Consider the following 20,757-nt stretch of genomic DNA (forward strand, 5'->3'; position numbering starts at 1 on the left):
AGTAGACAATTCATTAACCAATGAATTGCGATTATTTAAGAAATACAGGACTAACTTAATTGCGATAGACATACAGGACATACAGGATTAACAGTAGACAATTCAACCAACGAATTGCGATTAACTAAGACATACAGGACTAAACCACAGGACATACAGGACTAACAGTAGACAATTCAACAACCAATGAATTGCGATTAACTAAGACATACAGGACATACAGGACTAACTTAATTGCGATAGACATACAGGACTAACAGTAAACAATGCAACCAATGAATTGCGATCGCGATCACAAAGACATACAGGACAAACAGGAATAAACCACAGTAAATTGCGATAAAAAAGACATACAGGACTAACTGCAGTAAATATATAGGGCCTTAGGAATGCAAAATTCATTCATTTTGTCATTTGTAAACATTCCACAACTTATTTCATTATGTCATTTCCAGTTTTCAAAGGGAATTTTCTTAACTTCAGATGCCTCGAGGACATAAACATATAGAAAGATCTGTCCCAAAAAAATGTCAAGTGTCTTTCATAGTGCAATGGGCCCTGGTTTCCACGTTTATATATCACATATAAAATTCTACAGAAACAATCAATGAATAAGTGAAAATTTACGAATAACAAACAAGACATTCAAGCAGTTGAGTAAGTTAAAATGGGACCAATCTATATATATTATATATGGATTATACAATTTAATCAGGGACAGCCTTGAACCGAGGTTGATGTGTCCATACACTCTCTTCATACACTCTCTGAACATGCATGTATGTATACTGCTGCCAATTGATGATAAGTCAAGGATGTTGAAGTTCTAGACATGGTCAGAATCATCCAGAGACATCGGCACGCATCACAATAACTGATGATTTTGCAGTAACCTGTAACATAAAAAATCAAGCGGTAATCTATTCACAAAATATATTTTCCTGAAAGAAAAAACCTGAAATAGAGCACTATAAACACCAGTGCATATACATCGCTTCTTAACCTTATATATAATCGAGTAAATATATAGGTGACTAAGTGACGGTCATTATAGGCTTCTACGTTCACCATGGGAAATGAAAATATTTCTAACGTCAGGGATTCATTCGAAACCCGATCAATAATATTCTATACAAACTATTTAGGAAATCGGGTCACAATGAAAACAAAACCACCTGATATGTTCAGGAGGAGCCTCATTGATTGGAGCACATTTCCAATGATACCATCTATGGCAATTATCACATTCAATTGAGAATGTGGACTTTTTCTTAGGATTAGCATTGCAGTTTTTGTGGCAGACAGGGCAGGTTTCAGCAACTAACCGAGAAGGGGTTTTTTCAACTTTTGATGACAAAAGATTATCTAGTTTCAATTTTGCTAGGTTTTGGAGGCCTGCATTTCCAGGTTGATCTATAAGAATTTCTAATTCTTTTTCAGAATTGGAATTATTGATTTCTGTAATAGGAGAACTGTTGAGATAATCATCTCTATTATTATAATCGATTACAATAGATTTTTTCTTATGATGATTATGTTCAATACGAATGTGCTTTTGAAGGAATGTTTCACTTGCATATGAATTAATAACCCCATCTGCCCAACAAATAGCACATGAGATAGGTTTCAAAGATGAATGAGAAGTGGATATGTGCCTATCTAGTTCCCTGCGACATGAACAAAGATATGGAGGATTTATTTTGTCTTTAATACAAAAGGAACAGACAATACTTTTTTCAAATAAAACAGACTTCGAGTCATTTTTAACAACTGGTATTGACTTAATATCTTTTGGTTTGGTATCTTTTGATTTTTTTGGTAAGGATGATTTATTCTGACTTAAAATATCTGCTGAAAATTCGATATCATTGCCAGGATCTGGATCAGTGGAGTCTATGGTTTCAATTTCTGATATTTTAGCTTTTTTACCTAGTTTGATAGCAGCATTTTCAACCATAGCAGAAAAGGATACACCTCTGTTAGCAGGTCTAATTATCTTTCGCCCTCCGTGTCTTGCATTCTCAGCATCTTTAGGCATTGTAACCTTAGGACAGTAAGGGTCTATCACTTCAAGTTCAGGAAGGTTTATGGCAACCTGATTGTCCTTGATTGGACCCTCAGCACGCCTATGAGCCATATTGTGAGGTTGTCGTTTGGCAGGTCGTCCGCTTATTAACTTAATTCCACAGTGGCTTTCATTATGTAAAATACTTAGAATGTGCCCTTTCCGAGCAGCATTGATATCATTCGAGCTAGCAATGTGGGAATGATCTTTTAACTTATCAATGAGGGTAGATGAAACAGAAATATTTTGTCGAGTAAAATTGTAAGTTGGCAGAGGCTCCACAATGTGGAATTTATATGCATCAATTAAAGCCTTCGTTGTGGTTATATTGTTTTTTTGGGCAAAACAGGCAAAAAGATGTTTGCAAAAATATGGTTGTCCAATCATTATAAAAGCTTCACAAGTACATATACCTAGTTTCAAATTGATTAAATGGCAATTACCATCTACGTATGAAAGACAATTTTCAGGAACGATTGTAATAACGTAATTGAATAAGATACGACTGGATATTGAATCTAAATTTCCTATGTACCTTCGGCATTTTTTTGAAATGTCATATGAATGTTCCTCGGATATTGATACTTTATCGGGGAATCTTTCTTCTAAAACATCAAGCTGATTGAATGTATATTGAGTATCACCATTGAAAAAATTATCATTATCTTCTAACCTATTTAAGTTCTTTCGTGAAGAACTCTTCACAACAAACCAATTAGTTTCTTCATCATATTTTAAAATCTCATTATTCTGTAATAAATCAAAGGCTCTTTTGCAACACTTTTCTATCTTTTCAAGGTGACGTATATTCTTAACTCGTTGGTCAAGTTGCTTAAATTGGAGATTGTTCATATTTGTCGCTTTGATCTCATCATTAAAAACATTTTCAAACAGTAATCGTACAAAAGATGATATCAGTTTATTTAGGTGTCCACTTAAGTAGACATCATCTATTTGTTTGAATTTGCGCTCAGTAATATTATCAGTTAATAGCAAAGGGTTATTTCTGTTAGATTGGTCTGACTGATAAATTGATTCAGCATTGAATGCATCAGACCAAATTTGGGAATTAAACCAATTCTTCTTTAGGTAATCAATAAATAATGTTTTTGTATCTTGCGACATAAGGTCTAAAGAAATATCATTCTCAATAAAACTAATAAATGAATTGGCTATATCAGTTCTAGAGGAAGCATCCCATGATCTCATAATGCATTTGAAACCAGTTTCTAGAGGCTTGCAAAATAAGCGAAGTTCTTGATTTTCATTCATGAAGCGACGAATACACTGCAGGACATGAAAATTACATAGTACTGATTTAAGATTATTGTCAGATGCTCCTTGCTTTAGACTTGCATCTTTATCATGTTGTACAAAAGGACAAAATCTAGATGTTGATGAACATGGCTTGATTCTGAAAAAACCATTGCCATCATTAAATATATAGAATTCAGATGGATGATTACATTTTTCGTCTTTACATGGTGTATTGGCTAGAACTAACTGGATGGTAGTTGCATGAGTAGCCCCCCCTTCATCACTACTAATTGATGCAGCAGCAATACGTCCTTCATTTTTGTTGTCTGCAAAAGTTACAAATGAAGTTTTGAATTTCCACGAATTGAAATCATGTTTCACGTCAATACCAATGACAGATTGTCCAAAGTTGGATAAATGTTCCAGAGAACGAGGATCAGAGAGAATAATGTGATAATTACGTTTGAGTGTGGCATCCCCTCGTTGAAATAAAAGGACAGATTCATAGTTACCCTCTAATAATTTTTCAGTATTTCTCCAATCAGAACTTAGAATAGGTATTTCGTCTTGAGATTTCATATGTAATTTTATCGAAGATTTATCAATATATTTCAATCTATTTGAAATTTGATCTAGGGTATGGTCATGACCGGCGCCATCATTTACATTTGATACATGAAGGTTATTGTGAGCATTGGTGGCAGAAAGAACCTTCATTGCTGTGGCTTTCATCATGACTCTATTTTCATCCCATCTATCTCTAGTAGATAAATTAGGTCGCTTTTTAATTTGTAAAGGAATATTGTCATGATATTGACCATTAAGTGGTTTGCTGAAGATTCTCCACTTGGATAAATCAGTACTAAATAATACAAGTTTTGTTGCCCAATAACACATAAAATGAGGGTGAATTAATTTTTTTGGCTCAAACTGCTGCCTTAACTTCACAGGACGATCACGTTTATTCTTCAGCTTATAGTTGTAACAGTTGGAACAAAGTGTTTCACCATCAGCATTTTTCCTCCATTTGTTAGACATGGTAATGGAGCAATGAATACATTGTTTATCATTTAAAACAACGTCAATTTGACATGAGGGACAATTAGTGATGTTACTGGACATATTCAACTTTGAAAGATAATATCCACATGATGATTTACAAACTGAAGACTTTGACGAACATTTTATGAGCATTTCTGCAGCCACAAATTGAGAAGTATCCTCAACAATTGGCTCAATAAATTCAAATTTATTATCTAATCTATGGGTTTGCCAATTCTTTTTTAATGTTAAGGAAGCTTTCATCGTTGTCTGGTTACCAACAAATGAAGGCCGCACATTCTTATGCAGACGAACTGTTTTTGTAAAATCAAAAGTGAATCTATCGAAATAATATTTTGTGTCAGCACCAGTCATTACTTCCCCATTTTCAACCCATTCATCACTAAGTGGATTCTGGTTGTTGAGGTATTTCTTGATAGTGTCAATGGCTACCTGGTCATTTGTACCTTGGTCTGTACAATGAAAACTTTTATACTTCGTCTTACTGCCAGTTGAATGAAAAGCAACTTCAAGATAATGCTTTCCTCTCCTGATGCGATGGGAGATAGTAGTTTTAGAACCATTAATATGGGAAGTTAATGGTTCAGCTGAATTTAGAGTTAATGAGGATTGAGGATTCAAAATTGAGGATGTAGATTCAGGTGTAGATTCATTATTCGAAATTGGTGTAGATTCAGGTGTAGATTTAATAGTCAAAATTGGTGCAGATTCACTATTCGAAATTGGTGTAGATTCATTAGTCAAAATTGGTGCAGATTCACTATTCGAAATTGGTGTTGATTCAGGTGTTGATTCATTAGTCAAAATTGGTGCAGATTCACTATTCGAAATTGGTGTTGATTCATTAGTCAAAATTGCTGCAGATTCATAATTCGAAATTGGTGTAGATTCAAGTGTTGATTCATTATTCAAAATTGGTGTAGATTTAGATTTGGCTGTAGTTAAGACTGATTTGCTTTTTTTAGGGGCAATATAAGAGTCTGACATCTTTAATTCAGAACTAGCTAGTGTATTATTTGACTCAGTTGATCGTTTATGTCTCTGTCTGCGAGATAATCGTGATATCTTAGAGAAAGTAGTACTATTAGCAGTAGGTTGAGATGACTTTGAGAAGAGTTGAGTAATATCAATTAGATGTTTCATAAGCCAATTAATCAATATCAATCTAACAAAATCAGAATAGTTAGAAATGTTCTTAAGATAAGATAATTCATTGGGAGATGAAAATACACTTGAAATATCCTTTTCATAATAGGTTGCAATGCAAGCACCAATTAATGTAGCAGGGCCACAGACAGATGAACATGATTGGAGTGGGTAATAACTAGTACAATTATTACTACATACATGCACTGAATTTTCAGTAACAAAATGAGGATCATGGAGGTGGATATAAACAGGATCAGGGCAATTCAAACCTTTCAAAACAGATCTTAAATGATTTTTAAATTCCCTTGGACAATCCCATGCTAGTGTATCAGCATAACACAGTTTGTTACTTTTTGGGTAAAAAACTGCTAGTGCATAATGATTGGCAACAACATGTCCATAAGAATTTAGAAATACGAAATCGTTTTGGGTGCCAACATGCAGGAAAAAAATTAGTTTATCACAACTTATGAGTGGATTAGGACCGAATCTTTTATATAAATTTGAAACATATTTCTTAGCATCAAATGTAAGTGGCATCATAAATGCATGAATATTACAGTACTGTTCATTTATCATAGATGCAAAAGCATTTAACACAGATCCTTCAAACCATTTTTGATTAGTCATCGTCTGAAGTTCTGATACAGATACGCTATTATTATTACCAACTGGAAATTGTTGAGAGGGTTTTAAGGAAAAGAGCATATTTGAAAATGCTTGAATCTGTTCCCAATCGACTGAATCAGTGGGGCTTAAAGGCTTACTATTTACCCAAAGATTCATGGCAAAAAGATCTTGTTGTTTGGTTTTAGCATAATGTAAGAAAAGAAACCTATTAATCTGATCAATAGAATAGCAGCCTGTATCGAGTCTCACATGGATATTAATGGAAGGGTCACGGACAATCCTTGACTGCATCTGTGCTTTTATGTCCTCCAACTGATTTTTGTGGGGCATAGTGGGGGCATCATCAGCCAAATGACATGAATTAGACATGTCACAAATTCTGAATGACGTGACCTTTGATGGCATAACAGGAGGAATTTTCAAAAACTGATAGTCATTGAGGCACATTTCTGTTGGATTGTAACTAAAATTTCTTCTACATACATGTTCATCATCAGAATCATTCTCATCACTATCATCAATTATGATTGGTTCGATACCTCCACCACCTGTGATACTTAGCTGTTTTTTGTTTTCCATCCAGCTATCTTCCTGCATCTTTAATCTTTCTATCCTTTCTTTCGAACTATCTTCCTGCATCTTTTCTGCTTCCTCTATCGTTCCTTCCGAGAAATTGTCACAAGCCGCGTCCTTTCCTTCTTCCTCCATTGTCCGCCTGAAATACACATTATCAACTCACTTTTTTTAGACATATGAATAGATAGAGTATGAAATTACCCATATAGGCCTAACATAAAACATGGGTATCTCTGAGTCATTTGCATTAAGTCATTTAGATTTGTAGGTACTAAATTAATTGAATTATGTTGTACTTACATTTCAGTATGGTTTAAACTAACATGGTCTAGAAGATCTTTCCAATTGGTGAATTCAACTCCGCAAAAACATGTCGAGTCAGCAGGATCCGTCTGTGGATGAATAACCTAATGTGGAAGAGCACATTAATCTGTTTTTGCTTCAACATCTAAGCAAAAATAACAAAAATGAACCCGCATCTCGCAGAAAGGGCATCAAACTTACATGTTCCACTGACTTCCTTTTTCTGTTAAATCTTTTAGTATTGTGACAACTTCTATTGTAGCATCCCTGAATATGAAAACAAAGCTTTACAGCATAAATCATACCAATACCAATGAATTTCTATAATTTCATTTCGAGAAACATATTACTCACGTTCTTAGTCTGATAAAAAGGAGTAAATAATTGAGGCTTTAAACAAATAGCAACACCAGCCACATCAATTTTAGTCATGTACTGGAAAAAAAAGACAGATTTGTGCATGCACAGCCTTTAGGTAATTGTGAAATAAAAGTGACCAAACTAATATTAAATCATAAGTTCTTGAGATGATATGTACCTGGTCGAATGTGAAAAAGGCTCTTTGATCTTCACAACAGAATTGTTTCCTTGTATGATGCGCAACGTCAAAACTGCTATACTGGATTGAAGGATACAAAAAACTGTTAAAATATATCTAACTTTATAAAGATAAATCACGTACAAATCACTTAGGAAAACAACTTTACCACTATTGTTGAATCATCCCATGCTCTTGCTTGATCATCCTTCAATTTGTTTTTTGCTATCAGCTATCAATATGATTCATTAATTCAATGCAAGGATTTTGAATAAAGTGGTTTCGTATTCAAGTTATAAAAACTAATTGCAAATCATTCATTTTCTAGGATATCAATGCTAAATGATTACCTTTCGTCGATGGACTGCTCTACTTCTTTGCATCTTTTCAATCTCATATGGAAAGTATTGAGGGCACCTGATTAAGAATCATTCATTATTTCCAGTACAATCATAAAATTTATGTAGTTTGCATACCTGGTAATTGGATAAAATAATGCAATTCTACGTACATTTCATCTTCATTTTTCAATAGCAGTAGTTCCATTATCCTGTTATTTATGAACTGATTTCCCTTACGGCTGGGGTGTAACAAGTCAGTCCTAGATCACAAAATTTAGAAAAAAACAAGTTAGTTTAAATCGCGAAAAAATGCACATAACCTACTGGGCTTATTAAAATTAAACGATTACTTACGGTGAAAGGAGATCTCTTGAGAAGTGAAAATCAACGAACTTTACACCAAGTGTAAAGCATTCGCGGTGCAGCATTTCATTGTAATGAAATATTTTTGTGTCAGCATCGAAACTTTAAAAAAGAAAGAAATTTAAAAATCATTACATCGATCATAAATATAGTACTTCAAGAAAAATCTATTCTTGATACTTACTCATCACATCGAGGAAAAAGAGCTGGTACAATGATGGTCCCAGTACATTTATAGAGCAACAATCGAATTAATTCAACGTGTCTTCGCAGAACAATCTCAAGCGGGACATCACGCGTCATATTATTTGTTCCAACATGGACGATTAGTTGTTCCACATTCAGCATCTTCACCTTTTTCAATTCTGTAATATACAACTAATCAGTAACCCAATGAAAATGAACAATATAAATCAGTACTGAACCGAGAAATTACCTTCCATCAATGTTTCAATGGTTCCTCCGGGGCACACGATCCTTGTCCATTCAAATAAGCCTACACCATCTAGCCCAGCATACTTTAAAATGCTGTCTGCTACGAGACCAATACGCTACAAAAAAGATTATTTGTCAGTCTCAGGCCAATATCACAGGGAGGTGTGAGAGAGCACACTGGTTACTGTAAGACCCTACTACATGCAAAAGAAGTGACACATATATGTATATCAATGTGATAGAATTGATTGAAAAAATTGTGCATAATAGTAGCTAGTGCCCAAAAATAGAACACAGTGTTATTGAAGTGAAAATTTCTAAAATCCTCTGAAGCGGTGCTTATTTGGTAGCTACATGGGTATTCTAATTGAATAAGCATAAAGATAAGCGTGCACACACAGTAGCCTATGCATAAACAAGGGCCAGTTTCACCTTCACCTAAAAGTCCTGCAGTGTGAAGACTAACTTGTTCACCTAAACCACCTCTACCAGGCTGTGGAAGGCCTAACATCAGGCACTAAATTAAAAGATTCCTCTAAATCAAATTATCTATAAACATCCTCTTAATTGCAGGCAGACTGATTCAGGGAGGGGTGCAGCCCAAAATAGGGCATACATATCAGTATCATATATAATTAAAAATCAAAAGGGCACCAGATCATCAGAAAACATAATACCTATATTTTGGAAGTAGGCCTACAGAGAACATGTTTTGGAATATAAGCTTTTTAAAAATACTTGTTGATATTTTTAATTTTTCCTTTAAATTTCATTGCGACTTAAAAGTTTTAAGGGGTGTACACCCCTGTATACTCTCCTGATCTGCCCCTGAATTGCCACTTAACAAAATTTCTCAGCTTAATTGTTGGCTAACTAGCTCAGTGAAACTGGGACCAGACCTAATGCATACACCCTCAGTGGCCAGGGCCAGGATTAAACAGTTAGGCTACGTATATAAATAAAGGAATGAAAAGTACTTATCCTGAAATTGGTTAGGCTATCTATCTGCAACAAGAAATACATTTTCATTGACTCTGAATACAGGGAACTACCATTCTTCTGTTTCGAGGCCTTAAAATTTATTGTTTATTTTTTGTTGCTGGATTTGGAATGGTTGTTGGAATATTTAAGGCCTAGTAGGTGGTGACTGTGTACGGGCAACATAGGCCTATACCCAGTGGCATGGCAATGGCATGCCACTGGGTACCCACTACTGCACTATAGTATACTGCCTACGGCTACTGCGACTGGTGGTTCGGTTGGCAGAAATTACTTGTTAACATGGGGGGGGGGGGAGGGGGGAAGTAAGCGTGGATGAAGACAAATTAATTTAGCCGAGTAAGTAGCAAGCAAGTAAAGTAGTGGCAGTACAGTAGGCCTAGCGACAATGTGAGTGTGGTGGTAACGTGGCCGTGGTGGCAATAACAAGACTCCAAAACTGGCAAAAGCCAAAATTAAAAAGCCCTGCCGCCGCGCGGTCGCGACGCCTCGCCTGCACCACCGTGTACGATCCTCGCGGCGTTCACCAGTGTTACCCAGTGAGTTTTTTATAATCTTGCAATCTACCTCTTTTTTCAAACCAATATTCCCACCAACTGGTCCGGAGACAAGCTTAACACGTTCGGAAAACATGATTCACAATCTTTTAATCAACAGCCAGCAAGAATACACTTGACAGAAAATTCAAATTCAGCGGTTAACCGTTAAAAGTGAGTTGTTTAGCTGTGGGAGTAACAAAAAGGCGATCTTGATGACGTCACTAGCCATCGACCAAAACAGGCTTTCAACCTTTTGCCGCAAGCCGAGTGATGTTCCTCCTTAAAACAGTCTATATTTACACCTTTAATCACCAATGATCGTTAAGGTGATTATTGCAATTTAATCCTGTTCCATTGTTCTATATTTAGATGTTTGTTTTTACGTTCATCCATCCGTGAAATAAACACAATACATACAAAACTGCCGGCATGTAAATCGAATATATCAATCAAAATTAAATCAAGTCCATGATGTTTTATTGCTAAATGTAAATAAACCTTTTATTCGAATGCAACAGTTTTTTTATGTCGGTTTTTTATGAAATAAGTATTCAAGACACACACACATATGTGATTATACAATTTGATTAATATTGGTTGACAGTTTTCTGATTGATAATTCCAACAACCGTCTTTGAATTTTAAGAGGCCTCTACTATAAGTGTCATTCAGTATGTTCTGTTTGTTTATTTCAGTAGTCAGTATAGATAGAGATCTATGTATGTAAAGATGGCAGAAGCTGATGATTCAGTTAAATTGCCACTTACTGTGGATAAGATCGATATTAAATCTGCTACCAATAACCAGCATACGACAGTAGATACAAGCAGTTCAGGGGATTCTCCTATACCGCAGTCGCCGGCTGTTGGTCCATCTCCTCACGTGTTTGGTGGATCTCCTGGCTCGGTTGATCCTGTTCACGATTTACCACAAGAATTACTGAACGCGGGATGGAGACGATTCTGGAGTAAACGCGAAGGACAGCCTTATTTCTTCAATAAAATTACGAATCAGTCTTTATGGGAAATGCCAACGATTGATGGGAGACCCGCAAAGGTATAGAAATTGTCTTTGAATCTTCCACTCTCAGCTTACTTCATTCAACTGAACTGACTACATTTTAGACTAAAATATCAATGACTTTATTGCAGCACGATCATCTGAGCGATCCACTAGGTATTCAGACATCTCCACCGGCGCAGTTAGTTCCAGGTTCAACACCAGTTGGTGAGAAAAGAAGAGCAAGCACCGACCATGGAGGCAGTCCCCCTAAACGTCCTGCCCAAAGTATTGGGTAAGCCTTGTTATAATTGAATGTTCGTGAATGAAGATTGATAAAATTGAGTTATTTCCAGGGTTCTTAATGATCAGGGAGTTACTAAATTGTTTCAACTTGATTTTCAGACCATTCTGGAATTTTGAATTACACAGCAATGTTATTATCTACGAACAACCGATAAAAGCGATTCCACCGCCTCATCCAGATATAGAAAATATGCGATTGCAAAGTATGGTGAAATTACGACAACAGTATCAAGAACTTTGCCATTCAAGAGAAGGTAAATTTAAACTGTTGTTGCTCGCTTTCAAAAGCTACCATGGGTTGGCTTCTGATTACTTCTCTGCAAACTTCTGGCAAAATATTCCTGTTATCGGACAATTTGCTTATTATACCCAAACTATAGGCTTAGTACCTTAGATATTTTTGATATCCGAGTGGTGCCATCTGAGGAGCTAGCTGGCCAATAAAAGAGATTTTTGACAATTTTGAGAATTTTATTGGGTTTCTTAGGAATTGAAGCTCCGAAAGAATCTTTCAACCGATGGTTAATCGAAAGACAAATAATCAATAAAGATGAAGACTACATGTTCCCTAGTGACTGCGTACCTGAAATCTCTCAGTCAATGTACCGCGAGATTATGAATGATATACCGATCAAACTTGTGAAACCGAAATATTCCATGGACGCTCGCAGGCAACTGTTGAAATACGCGGAGGCAGCAAAAACGATGGTTGAATCACGGAATTCAACTCCGGAAAGTCGGAAAATAGTCAAATGGAACGCTGAAGATACGTTTATATGGTTACGCAAACAATCAAATGCTTCATATGAAGACTACCTTGTAAGTGTGATTTCATTCCTGGAAAATTCGCATTCTTCATACTCTGGGAAGATCGTTGAAAAAGATTTAAAAATAATATTTTTCAGGAAAGGTTGGCTCACTTGAAACGGCAGTGCCAGCCTCATTTAACAGAAACGGCTAAAACATCAGTGGAAGGAATCTGCAGTAAAGTCTATCATTTCTCGTGTGAATACGCGAAGAAAATACGAGAAAAACATTGGGAATTATTATCACAGCACAACATAAAACGTAAGTGCAAATTCATACATCAACGATTGAAGTTCCAATATAATTCAGGTGTGCGAAAAAGCTTTCATTTATACCTATTTTACTTGATTATTTATTGTTATTCTATCTAGCACCTGATAGTGAAAGTATTCCACCTATTAGGAAGGTAATGTGTTACCCTGTACTGCTATCAGTGCCTTGTCCGCGGTTACCATCACCTGAAATACAGTTCACCAATGAAGGAGTTACATTACGCTATAAATCGGAAACCATCAGAATAAATACGGATCATTTTCAAAAATTAGTAAGTAGTGATTTTTTGAATTATACGGACACGTAACATCGGATAAAAACGTAATCCTTGTCCGTTCATTCGTAGGAACAATTGTACAGATGGAATTGTAAAGATGATCCCAGATTCGATAATTATCTCGCTAGATGTTGGTGCCTGATGAAACGATATCAGGTACAAAAAAGAAACTTTTATGAAAAATTGTTCTAATTCAGTGAATATTCGGATTTAATGTAAGACTTGTTTTCTTTCAATGTTTTAGTCGATGTTTGGTATCGGTAATGAAGGAGTGAGTTTACAAGGAGCTTTGCCCGTGGCTGTATTCGAATGTTTGCACAGATTATTCGGTGTTACGTTTGAGTGTTTCGCATCTCCTTTGAATTGCTACTTCAAACAATTCTGTTCTGCATTCCCAGATACTGACGGTTATTTCGGATCTCGAGGGTCAGTATTGAAGAAGAATTCACAAATAGATTAAACATCTAAATCGATTTAGATTTTTGATTTTTTTCTGAAACTAGATAGATCATTGAACTCTGAATTAATACCAGCTGTTCATCTTTTAGATCACTGCTGAAATTTCAACCAGTCAGTGGTTCATTTGAAGCTAATCCTCCATTCTGCGAAGAACTGATGGAAACAATGGTCGACCATTTCGAAGTATGTTTATGCAATTATTACTATAATAATTAATCCTATAATCAAAATGCTTTTATTTATCGAAATGATTGAATTTTGCTTGTAGAGTTTATTACTGGAATCGAGTGAACCGTTGTCATTTATCGTATGTATTCCCGAATGGAGGGATCCACCGACAGAAGCTCTTATTAGATTAGAATCTAGTCGATTTAACCGTAAACAATTAGTCATCCCTCCATTTGAACATGAATACAGACATGGCTTCCAACATATCGTAGCAAAGTAAGTTTTTGATTTTACCAGAAAATGATTTCCGGTTGTGAAGTTTTTACCGGGAAAAAGACCGCTATATTAAAATTTTTTCTGTAGGAATGAAACGAATATTAAAGCAATGCACGGAACTTTGATAATCTTCCTACAAAATGAAGCTGGCCTTTCTAAGTGGGAACCTACAGCGGATAGACTTCATGAACTACGGTTAGCATTTCGACCTAAAGACAGAGCTCATTGATGTGAATTCTGCTAAATTGATCGTTGTTCAGATTATCTATTTTACTCGTTTGCGCTAGTGCATGACATGACAGATATACAGAACACTAGCTCCGCATTGTTTCATAAAAAGACGAATAACTTGTGACGTGTAAATTACATAAAGCTAATTGGGAAATAAAATGATTGCAGTATTACAGCTCATAATTTTGCACGCCATCATTAAAAATGTAAGCATAATTATTATTGATACATGAGCACATGTATATGAGCAGCGTTATGATTACTGATATTTGAATATGTCCATGTCTATTACATTGGTTATCGTTACTGTAAATTAACAAAAGATGTAAATATTACATTTAGTGGGTTTAGACATAACAATTGATACTGCCTCATAAAATGGCAGATTACTGGAAATAAGGGATATTTGAACCTGAACAGTTTCGATAAATGTAGTCACCTGTCATTGTTATGTAGAAATAATCTGTGGTTATTTGAATGAATGACTAAATGACTACAGTGGAACCTCGTTACAACAAATTTCAGAGACCAGAAAATATGTTCGTCATAACCAATAGTTCATTACATCCAGTATGAAATTTTTAAGATTATCCTATTTGGGATGAAATTCTTTGTAATAACCGATAAATTGTTATATGAGGTCATTATAACGAGGTGCCAACTGTATAGCTGTTCAAGATTCTGTGCGGTATTTCAATGGCAGCTTTTATATTGTGAATATTCTGAGTAATGTTTAACCTAATGGTCCAAATCAAGCAGGGTTCATACTATAGATTTCTGACAATGAGATTATTGAATCAGTTGCATTATTGTCTTATTGGAATCATGACAAATTCTAAAAAATAAAAACAGTTTCTTCCCCTTAAGCAATAACCCAAAATTCGCCTATTCAATCAATAGATTGGTATTTGTAGTGTGAACCTAACTCAATTTTCCATTTTATACTTATAACTGATATATAACAATATTTTTCTGTGCCGCATTTGTCTATCTCAAAACATCTTGTTCGCCACCCTTTGTATTTATAGTTTTCTAAGTTGTAGTTTTTCTCTAGTTGTTATCATTATGCCAGATGGTTTTAATGTAAATAACTTTATTGTTTTGTACATAATTATATAATGTACATCATAATCAATCATATTCCTTCTGAACAAATAATGCAGTGTATGTTGGATACTCATGATATCTTAGCTACTTGTATATGCATCATCTGCATTAATTTTTGTTTTCAGCATTTTATGCGATGTTTTAAACTTGATAAATTTTATTGTACATATACTGAATACTATTAGTATTATGTACTCTTATATTTGGTAATTTTCGAAAGACAGGCCCAAGATTTTCTGAATAAAATGAAGGATATCCTGCTGCATTTGGGGTCTTACACTAAGTGGTCTTATGATTGAAATGTACCAAACACTTTGGGGGAATTGGATTAAATCTAACAATATAATTCCTGCTTATTATGTAGGACAGTTGTGTTATCGCAATAACAGGTTGAATGAAGCAATTTTTAAAGATGTATCTTTTATTTTAACTTTATACAAGCATTCTCATGTTCACATGTATGTGCTAATAATTCTATAATTTCGATTCCGGTTATTAGTTTCACCATTATTTTAGAGTGCAATATATCGTCCTTCATTGTAAATTTTATATAACGATTAATTTAAAAACTTTAGTTCGTGTAAATAAAGATTAGATTTACAAGTAAGTTATCGACTTAGGTGTCATTAGTGTGGCTTTCTTCAAGAGGAGTCTATAACCATAAGTCAACCTCTGCTATACTGCCCATGTCAATGACCTATGACTGGTTTTAAGAGGTGTTCTTTCTGACCAGTGCCAAGACAAATACACATGCTCCATTCACAGGGAATTGGGCAGGGATGGCAGTATATCGGAGGTTGAATGTAGGTAGTCGGTCAACACTGACTGACGTCGAGGGTAAATGGAAAATGAAAACTGATCAGTACCGGTATGTCGGTTTCGTAAATCCCATGAGAAGTTCATCCTTGCATAATCTGAATCGTCACAATCAATAATATCATAAAGATAAATCAGATATAAAATATAAAATCAATTTTTTATTTCCATATCCAGGACTGGAAAAACAACTGATACAAAACAAAATGAAACATGAAATGGTGAACTACATAATTGCCATATTCTTTGCAAGACACGACCTATGATACATTATTATCTAAGTCTATGATGTGCACGTGTTATATTTATGATTATTCTTATCCTCTATACTATTGAGTTAAACTCTATTTGTAGTTGAATTTAACTTTGATCAAGTATTTCATTTTTATTTGGCTCGTGTCGTAGACGATAAACTCGTTATAATTCAGAGTATAACCACGTGGATTATTAACGCCAGTATCTTGAGCTTTACCCATTGGAACAATGATACCATCCGATCTGAAAGTTAAAATAGAATATCTCATCATATAAGAGTTAAAAAGAAATTTTCATTGGATTATTACCGATGTATAGTAGTCAGAATATCGAGATATTTTACTTACGTAGTGAAGTCTGCAGTTGCATTTGGTGCTACGCTACCGAGACCTTTAACACTATGTTTACCGGCTGGGAGTTTGTTAGCAGTGTAATTAGCATTAAGCAACTCATTCACTCCTCCGAGAGCAACCTATAATATATACTGTAATCATTAGTTCCATCATAATGATTACTTCATTGTTAGAAAATGCATGATTTCAATGAACTTACATCGCATAAAACGAGGAGACCAATATTCTTAGATCGCGTCGTGAAACAATAATTGGCACTTTTGCTCGACATATCAGCAAAATAAACTCCTTTACCAAACTGAAATAGTGATGAAATAAACCTTTAGATGGATAAGTAATCATTGAGTTGAAAATGAGTTACTTATGATTAGCTTACCATGTAACCAGTAACCGGAGCTTCGGGTGGAGCAATACGTAAACCTTTCTGTAAGATTCCACACCAATTTGTTAGTCGTGATCCGTGCCATAACAATTTCCTATATGAGCAAAATTCAAACAATATCAATAGTTTTATTTGGTTTTTGCACTAGAATTGGAAACTGTAAAACTCACCTATTTCCGAGATCCTTCTTGAATTTCTCGGCCTCACCCTCTTTTTCGCATTCAAATACATCAACAATTTTCATAGAATAATGATTATGTGTATCGGCATGTGTGTTCTTTAGATAATCTTCTACCATCTATAAACAAACATTCGAATGTCAAATTTCTGGAGTGTTAGTTACAGATCAATTCTCGCTATAGTGATTCACCTACCTTGAAATCTGGAGAATCTTGATCCAGCGGTTTTAAGCCACATTTCAATGATTTATAATGTTGATCAACTGGATTTTCATCACTCTTCGAGTCTTCTCGCAACATTTTCATCGCTATTTCTATATCACCCAAAGCCTAAGTGACATTTCAACAATATTATATCTACCGATATATATGTAACTTAGAGAATATAACCAAAACAATCGATATACCGGTACCTCTAATAAGTTAGATTTCATCTTGACTTCTGCTTCAGTTTTAATCAATGGAGGTGTACGCATGCTGGAAATTAATCATTTTTACACTTCATTTCTGACCCAGATATTTTTTCCTTTATCAGTATCTTGTTATTTGTGATCACGTACCCGAAATCATGTGGAATTCTAGTATAAAACGCATCACAAGCGGCTACCAATCTACGACCGGTATCGTTATTTTGGATGCATGTTTCTATTTCTTTCAAAGCTGTGTAACCGGCTTTAATCTGAGCAGTCGTCAATTTACCTACATTATCAATCAAATACATTGAATAAAATGAACTTCAAATAATTGCAGGTAGATGTAGAAAAACAAAACTCACCTAATGGCGCCTTTTTAGCATCGTACTTCATTTCAACTACAGCATCTTCCATTGATTTAACATCACATATCAGGTTAATCAGAGCCTGAAAGTGAAAATACAACCAGTCAACAAATTCATACACAAACAAACAGTCAAACTCAGTTAGGTCTTTAACGGATAAGTCATCACATTAACTAAGTTATCTATTTCTAAGTGCCAATTCGTATTTCCAAATCAATTCACTTCGCAAAATGAGCCATCATTTGGATAAGTCATCAACACAATGATTGTCCCAGCTACGACTTAAGCGAGTTTAACTTTTTAACATCAGAGCTTAGTCTACTATCTATCCATATTGTACTACGGATTGCAGCACTAAACAAAGCTTTGCGCTGACCTGTAAGCGAATATCAATTTTCGACGCAGGGACATCTTTCTTTGGTTTGCTTTCATTCTCTTCTTTCACATTCTACATTGGAAAACAACTTAACACGTATACATAGCTGAACATATGAAAGCGAATATACTGAGATGTTGTATTAAACACAGTGTTATGTACCTCAGTACTGTAATCCATCTCTAACATATCATACTTCCCTGGAACTTTAGTGAAAGCCTTACGACTGTGCCACTCATTTTTTGTTTTATCCTTGAACCTGCAAATGTAATCACCAGTTTTCTTTCCAATCGCTTACTTGATTGCATTAGTTAGAAAATACAGTAAAGAGAGGACATACTTTGAACAGAATAATTGCTTTGCTTTCTCCACATCACTGCCGCACGGTGTGAGACTATTTTGTCCATTTTTACCAACTCTTCCCCAACGAAACCAAACATCATATCGTTTTGCTTTGTCATCTTCCAGTAATTGACATATGTAATATTTGTTATTGTTATTTTTCAAATTTGTCTATAAAATAAAAATACCTCATGATTTTCAATATTCTAATACATGCACCGGTAGTTCAAACATTCATCCATAAAATGAAGTGAATTGCTCACCTGGTTCAGCATGGCATCATATATGTCATTGCCTTCACAATACACATGAGCAACACCTATCTTACTGTGGCATTCTGTATCAACCGGCGCTTTACCCTTGATAACAACTGTCTTCACTAAAGAAATTCACAATTTTTATATTACCTATTGACAACGGATCGTAGCCAATACAACAACTTCAGAAATCCAGTAAATTCATATTTACCTTTAGAGTCATCTTGCGCCATTCCAGATGATTTCGACCCTGCTGATTTTGCTACTCTACCACTTTTACTTGCACCACTTTTAGCATTAGATTTTGGTTTGATATCCTCACTACTTGCAGACGTCATTACTTCATCATTCTCTTCATCTTCATTTTCTTTCTTTACTGGAGAAGCAGCATCTTAAAAATTGATTTCATTACATTTTTAGCATTAATCAATATTTGCTTTCTATGCAATTCGCATTTTCAATTTCACTTAATAGATACACAAGAAATCGATACCTGATTTTTTTCGCCGGATCGTTCGGATTTTTTTAGTTCCTGTATTTTCTTGTTCCATTTTTTTCATGTCAATGGAATAATTGCTACCGGAATAAGACAGTAATACGGTAGCATTATCAGCCTGTTTCGCTTGTTCTAAAGCCGATGCTTGTTCGATGTTGTAAGGATTCCAGTCATTTCTATCATCTTCCCATTCCCACAAATAATACCCTAAAAACAATTAGAAAATATTTTCCGATTGAAAAAGAAAATTCATAACCCCAGTGAATTCATGTACTGATTATGGTTTTAATTCTTTAAGCGCAAGTATTTTCAATGGTTTCAAAACTGCTCTAAAGACTTTATTTTTCTACCCAGGCATCGGACTTCAAATACCGGTATTTCAATTGTAAACATTTTCTTTTATTAAATCAACCACTGATTGTTTAAACATACTTTTCAATGTTTTAATTGCCTTAAAATGGTGTCTACCACTAAATAGGGCACAAAAGATGGCAATAACAATAGTGTTATAATAATAATAATAAGCTAATATGTACCATCATCACTTGTGTCATGGTAAGTACACCGCACTCTCCGCTGCCAACCAGTTTTTTTATTTTTCTGAGTTCCTTTCGCGAAATTGATCAGTACAGAGACACCAGATATTGAGAGCGTAACCTAAAAAAACAAATATGATGCAACAATAAACTATAAACAGCACATTCAGAAAACCAGAAAAATCAGCAGAATCACGCATTAAACTTACATCCTTCTTTTTGTTCTGATAGGCATTACATATTTGTGTATTGTGTTGATCTGAATATTTCGTCCACTTTTCGTTATCTTCCCATTCCCAATGTAATGACAAATTCACTGATGGCTGTTCATCACCACTGTTCTTTGCTGATCTTGTTGAAGACCTTTGTTTTTTACTGGGTGTTTCAGCTGCATCTCCCCCACCACCTTTCAATTCATAAAGTAAACAAAGCGCAAATTGTATAATCATTTGTTAAAAATAAGGCAATACGCCACAATGAATGTATCTTTAAATGGGTCTCCAAAGAATTGTGAACAAAGTTTAATTTGAATTTGCGTTTATACCAAAAAGCATCAGTCTCGTCATTTTTACCTGTTGTTGCTTTTCGTTTAGGGCGTGGCATGATTCGATATTAACTACAGCGTGTTAAACTGTGTTGGATCTATCAGTGTGCCAAATTTCGCGACTAGAAAAAACTCAAAACAGGACGATATTCGCGTTTTAATGACAGAAATTCATCGAAATTCAAACCAGATTCAGCACCGTGCGTGAAATACGTCATCGAAATACGCGTCGAATACGTCATCAGTTCGCGTGTATTATTGGTGACGCAACGCTAAATCGTGT

At 35.0% G+C, this 20,757-nt stretch overlaps 3 protein-coding genes across 6 annotated transcripts; 1 reads left to right on the top strand and 2 right to left on the bottom strand.

The window, feature by feature from the left end:
• Positions 1-660: 660 nt before the first annotated feature.
• On the bottom strand, positions 661-10,419 carry LOC141914437 (uncharacterized). 4 transcript variants are annotated; one of them, XM_074805624.1, is made up of 12 exons: positions 10,286-10,419; positions 8,721-9,724; positions 8,469-8,649; positions 8,276-8,386; positions 8,092-8,181; positions 7,931-7,997; positions 7,750-7,812; positions 7,581-7,661; positions 7,397-7,477; positions 7,244-7,309; positions 7,040-7,146; positions 661-6,878 (listed from the first exon to the last, which is right to left on the bottom strand). In XM_074805624.1, the coding sequence occupies exons 2-12, from the start codon at positions 8,725-8,727 to the stop codon at positions 1,142-1,144; spliced, it is 6,591 nt and encodes a 2,196-aa protein (XP_074661725.1). In that variant the 5' UTR covers positions 8,728-9,724; positions 10,286-10,419; the 3' UTR covers positions 661-1,141. The 4 variants fall into 4 exon arrangements, with proteins under 4 accessions (XP_074661725.1, XP_074661726.1, XP_074661724.1 ...); XM_074805625.1 differs by lacking the exon at positions 10,286-10,419 and having other exon boundaries at positions 8,721-8,835; positions 9,158-9,944; XM_074805623.1 differs by lacking the exon at positions 10,286-10,419 and having other exon boundaries at positions 8,721-9,944.
• On the top strand, positions 10,023-15,710 carry LOC141914439 (mRNA (2'-O-methyladenosine-N(6)-)-methyltransferase-like). The gene is made up of 12 exons (XM_074805627.1): positions 10,023-10,583; positions 10,953-11,313; positions 11,409-11,551; positions 11,662-11,816; positions 12,050-12,381; positions 12,468-12,630; positions 12,741-12,913; positions 12,989-13,075; positions 13,164-13,345; positions 13,468-13,561; positions 13,647-13,822; positions 13,910-15,710. Exons 2-12 carry the CDS (start codon positions 10,975-10,977, stop codon positions 14,049-14,051), a joined length of 1,986 nt encoding a protein of 661 aa, XP_074661728.1. The 5' UTR covers positions 10,023-10,583; positions 10,953-10,974; the 3' UTR covers positions 14,052-15,710.
• Positions 15,711-16,153: 443 nt separating this feature from the next.
• On the bottom strand, positions 16,154-20,682 carry LOC141914426 (poly [ADP-ribose] polymerase 2-like). The gene is made up of 18 exons (XM_074805608.1): positions 20,503-20,682; positions 20,140-20,336; positions 19,931-20,051; positions 19,392-19,601; positions 19,110-19,289; positions 18,905-19,020; positions 18,640-18,812; positions 18,462-18,558; positions 18,300-18,371; positions 17,921-18,005; positions 17,706-17,844; positions 17,559-17,622; positions 17,341-17,475; positions 17,137-17,264; positions 16,961-17,060; positions 16,784-16,882; positions 16,579-16,703; positions 16,154-16,474 (listed from the first exon to the last, which is right to left on the bottom strand). Exons 1-18 carry the CDS (start codon positions 20,531-20,533, stop codon positions 16,321-16,323), a joined length of 2,226 nt encoding a protein of 741 aa, XP_074661709.1. The 5' UTR covers positions 20,534-20,682; the 3' UTR covers positions 16,154-16,320.
• Between the last annotated feature and the right edge of the window lie 75 nt (positions 20,683-20,757).

This window comes from Tubulanus polymorphus, unplaced genomic scaffold, assembly GCF_964204645.1.
Source record: "Tubulanus polymorphus unplaced genomic scaffold, tnTubPoly1.2 scaffold_21, whole genome shotgun sequence".
NCBI lineage: Eukaryota > Metazoa > Nemertea > Palaeonemertea > Tubulaniformes > Tubulanidae > Tubulanus > Tubulanus polymorphus.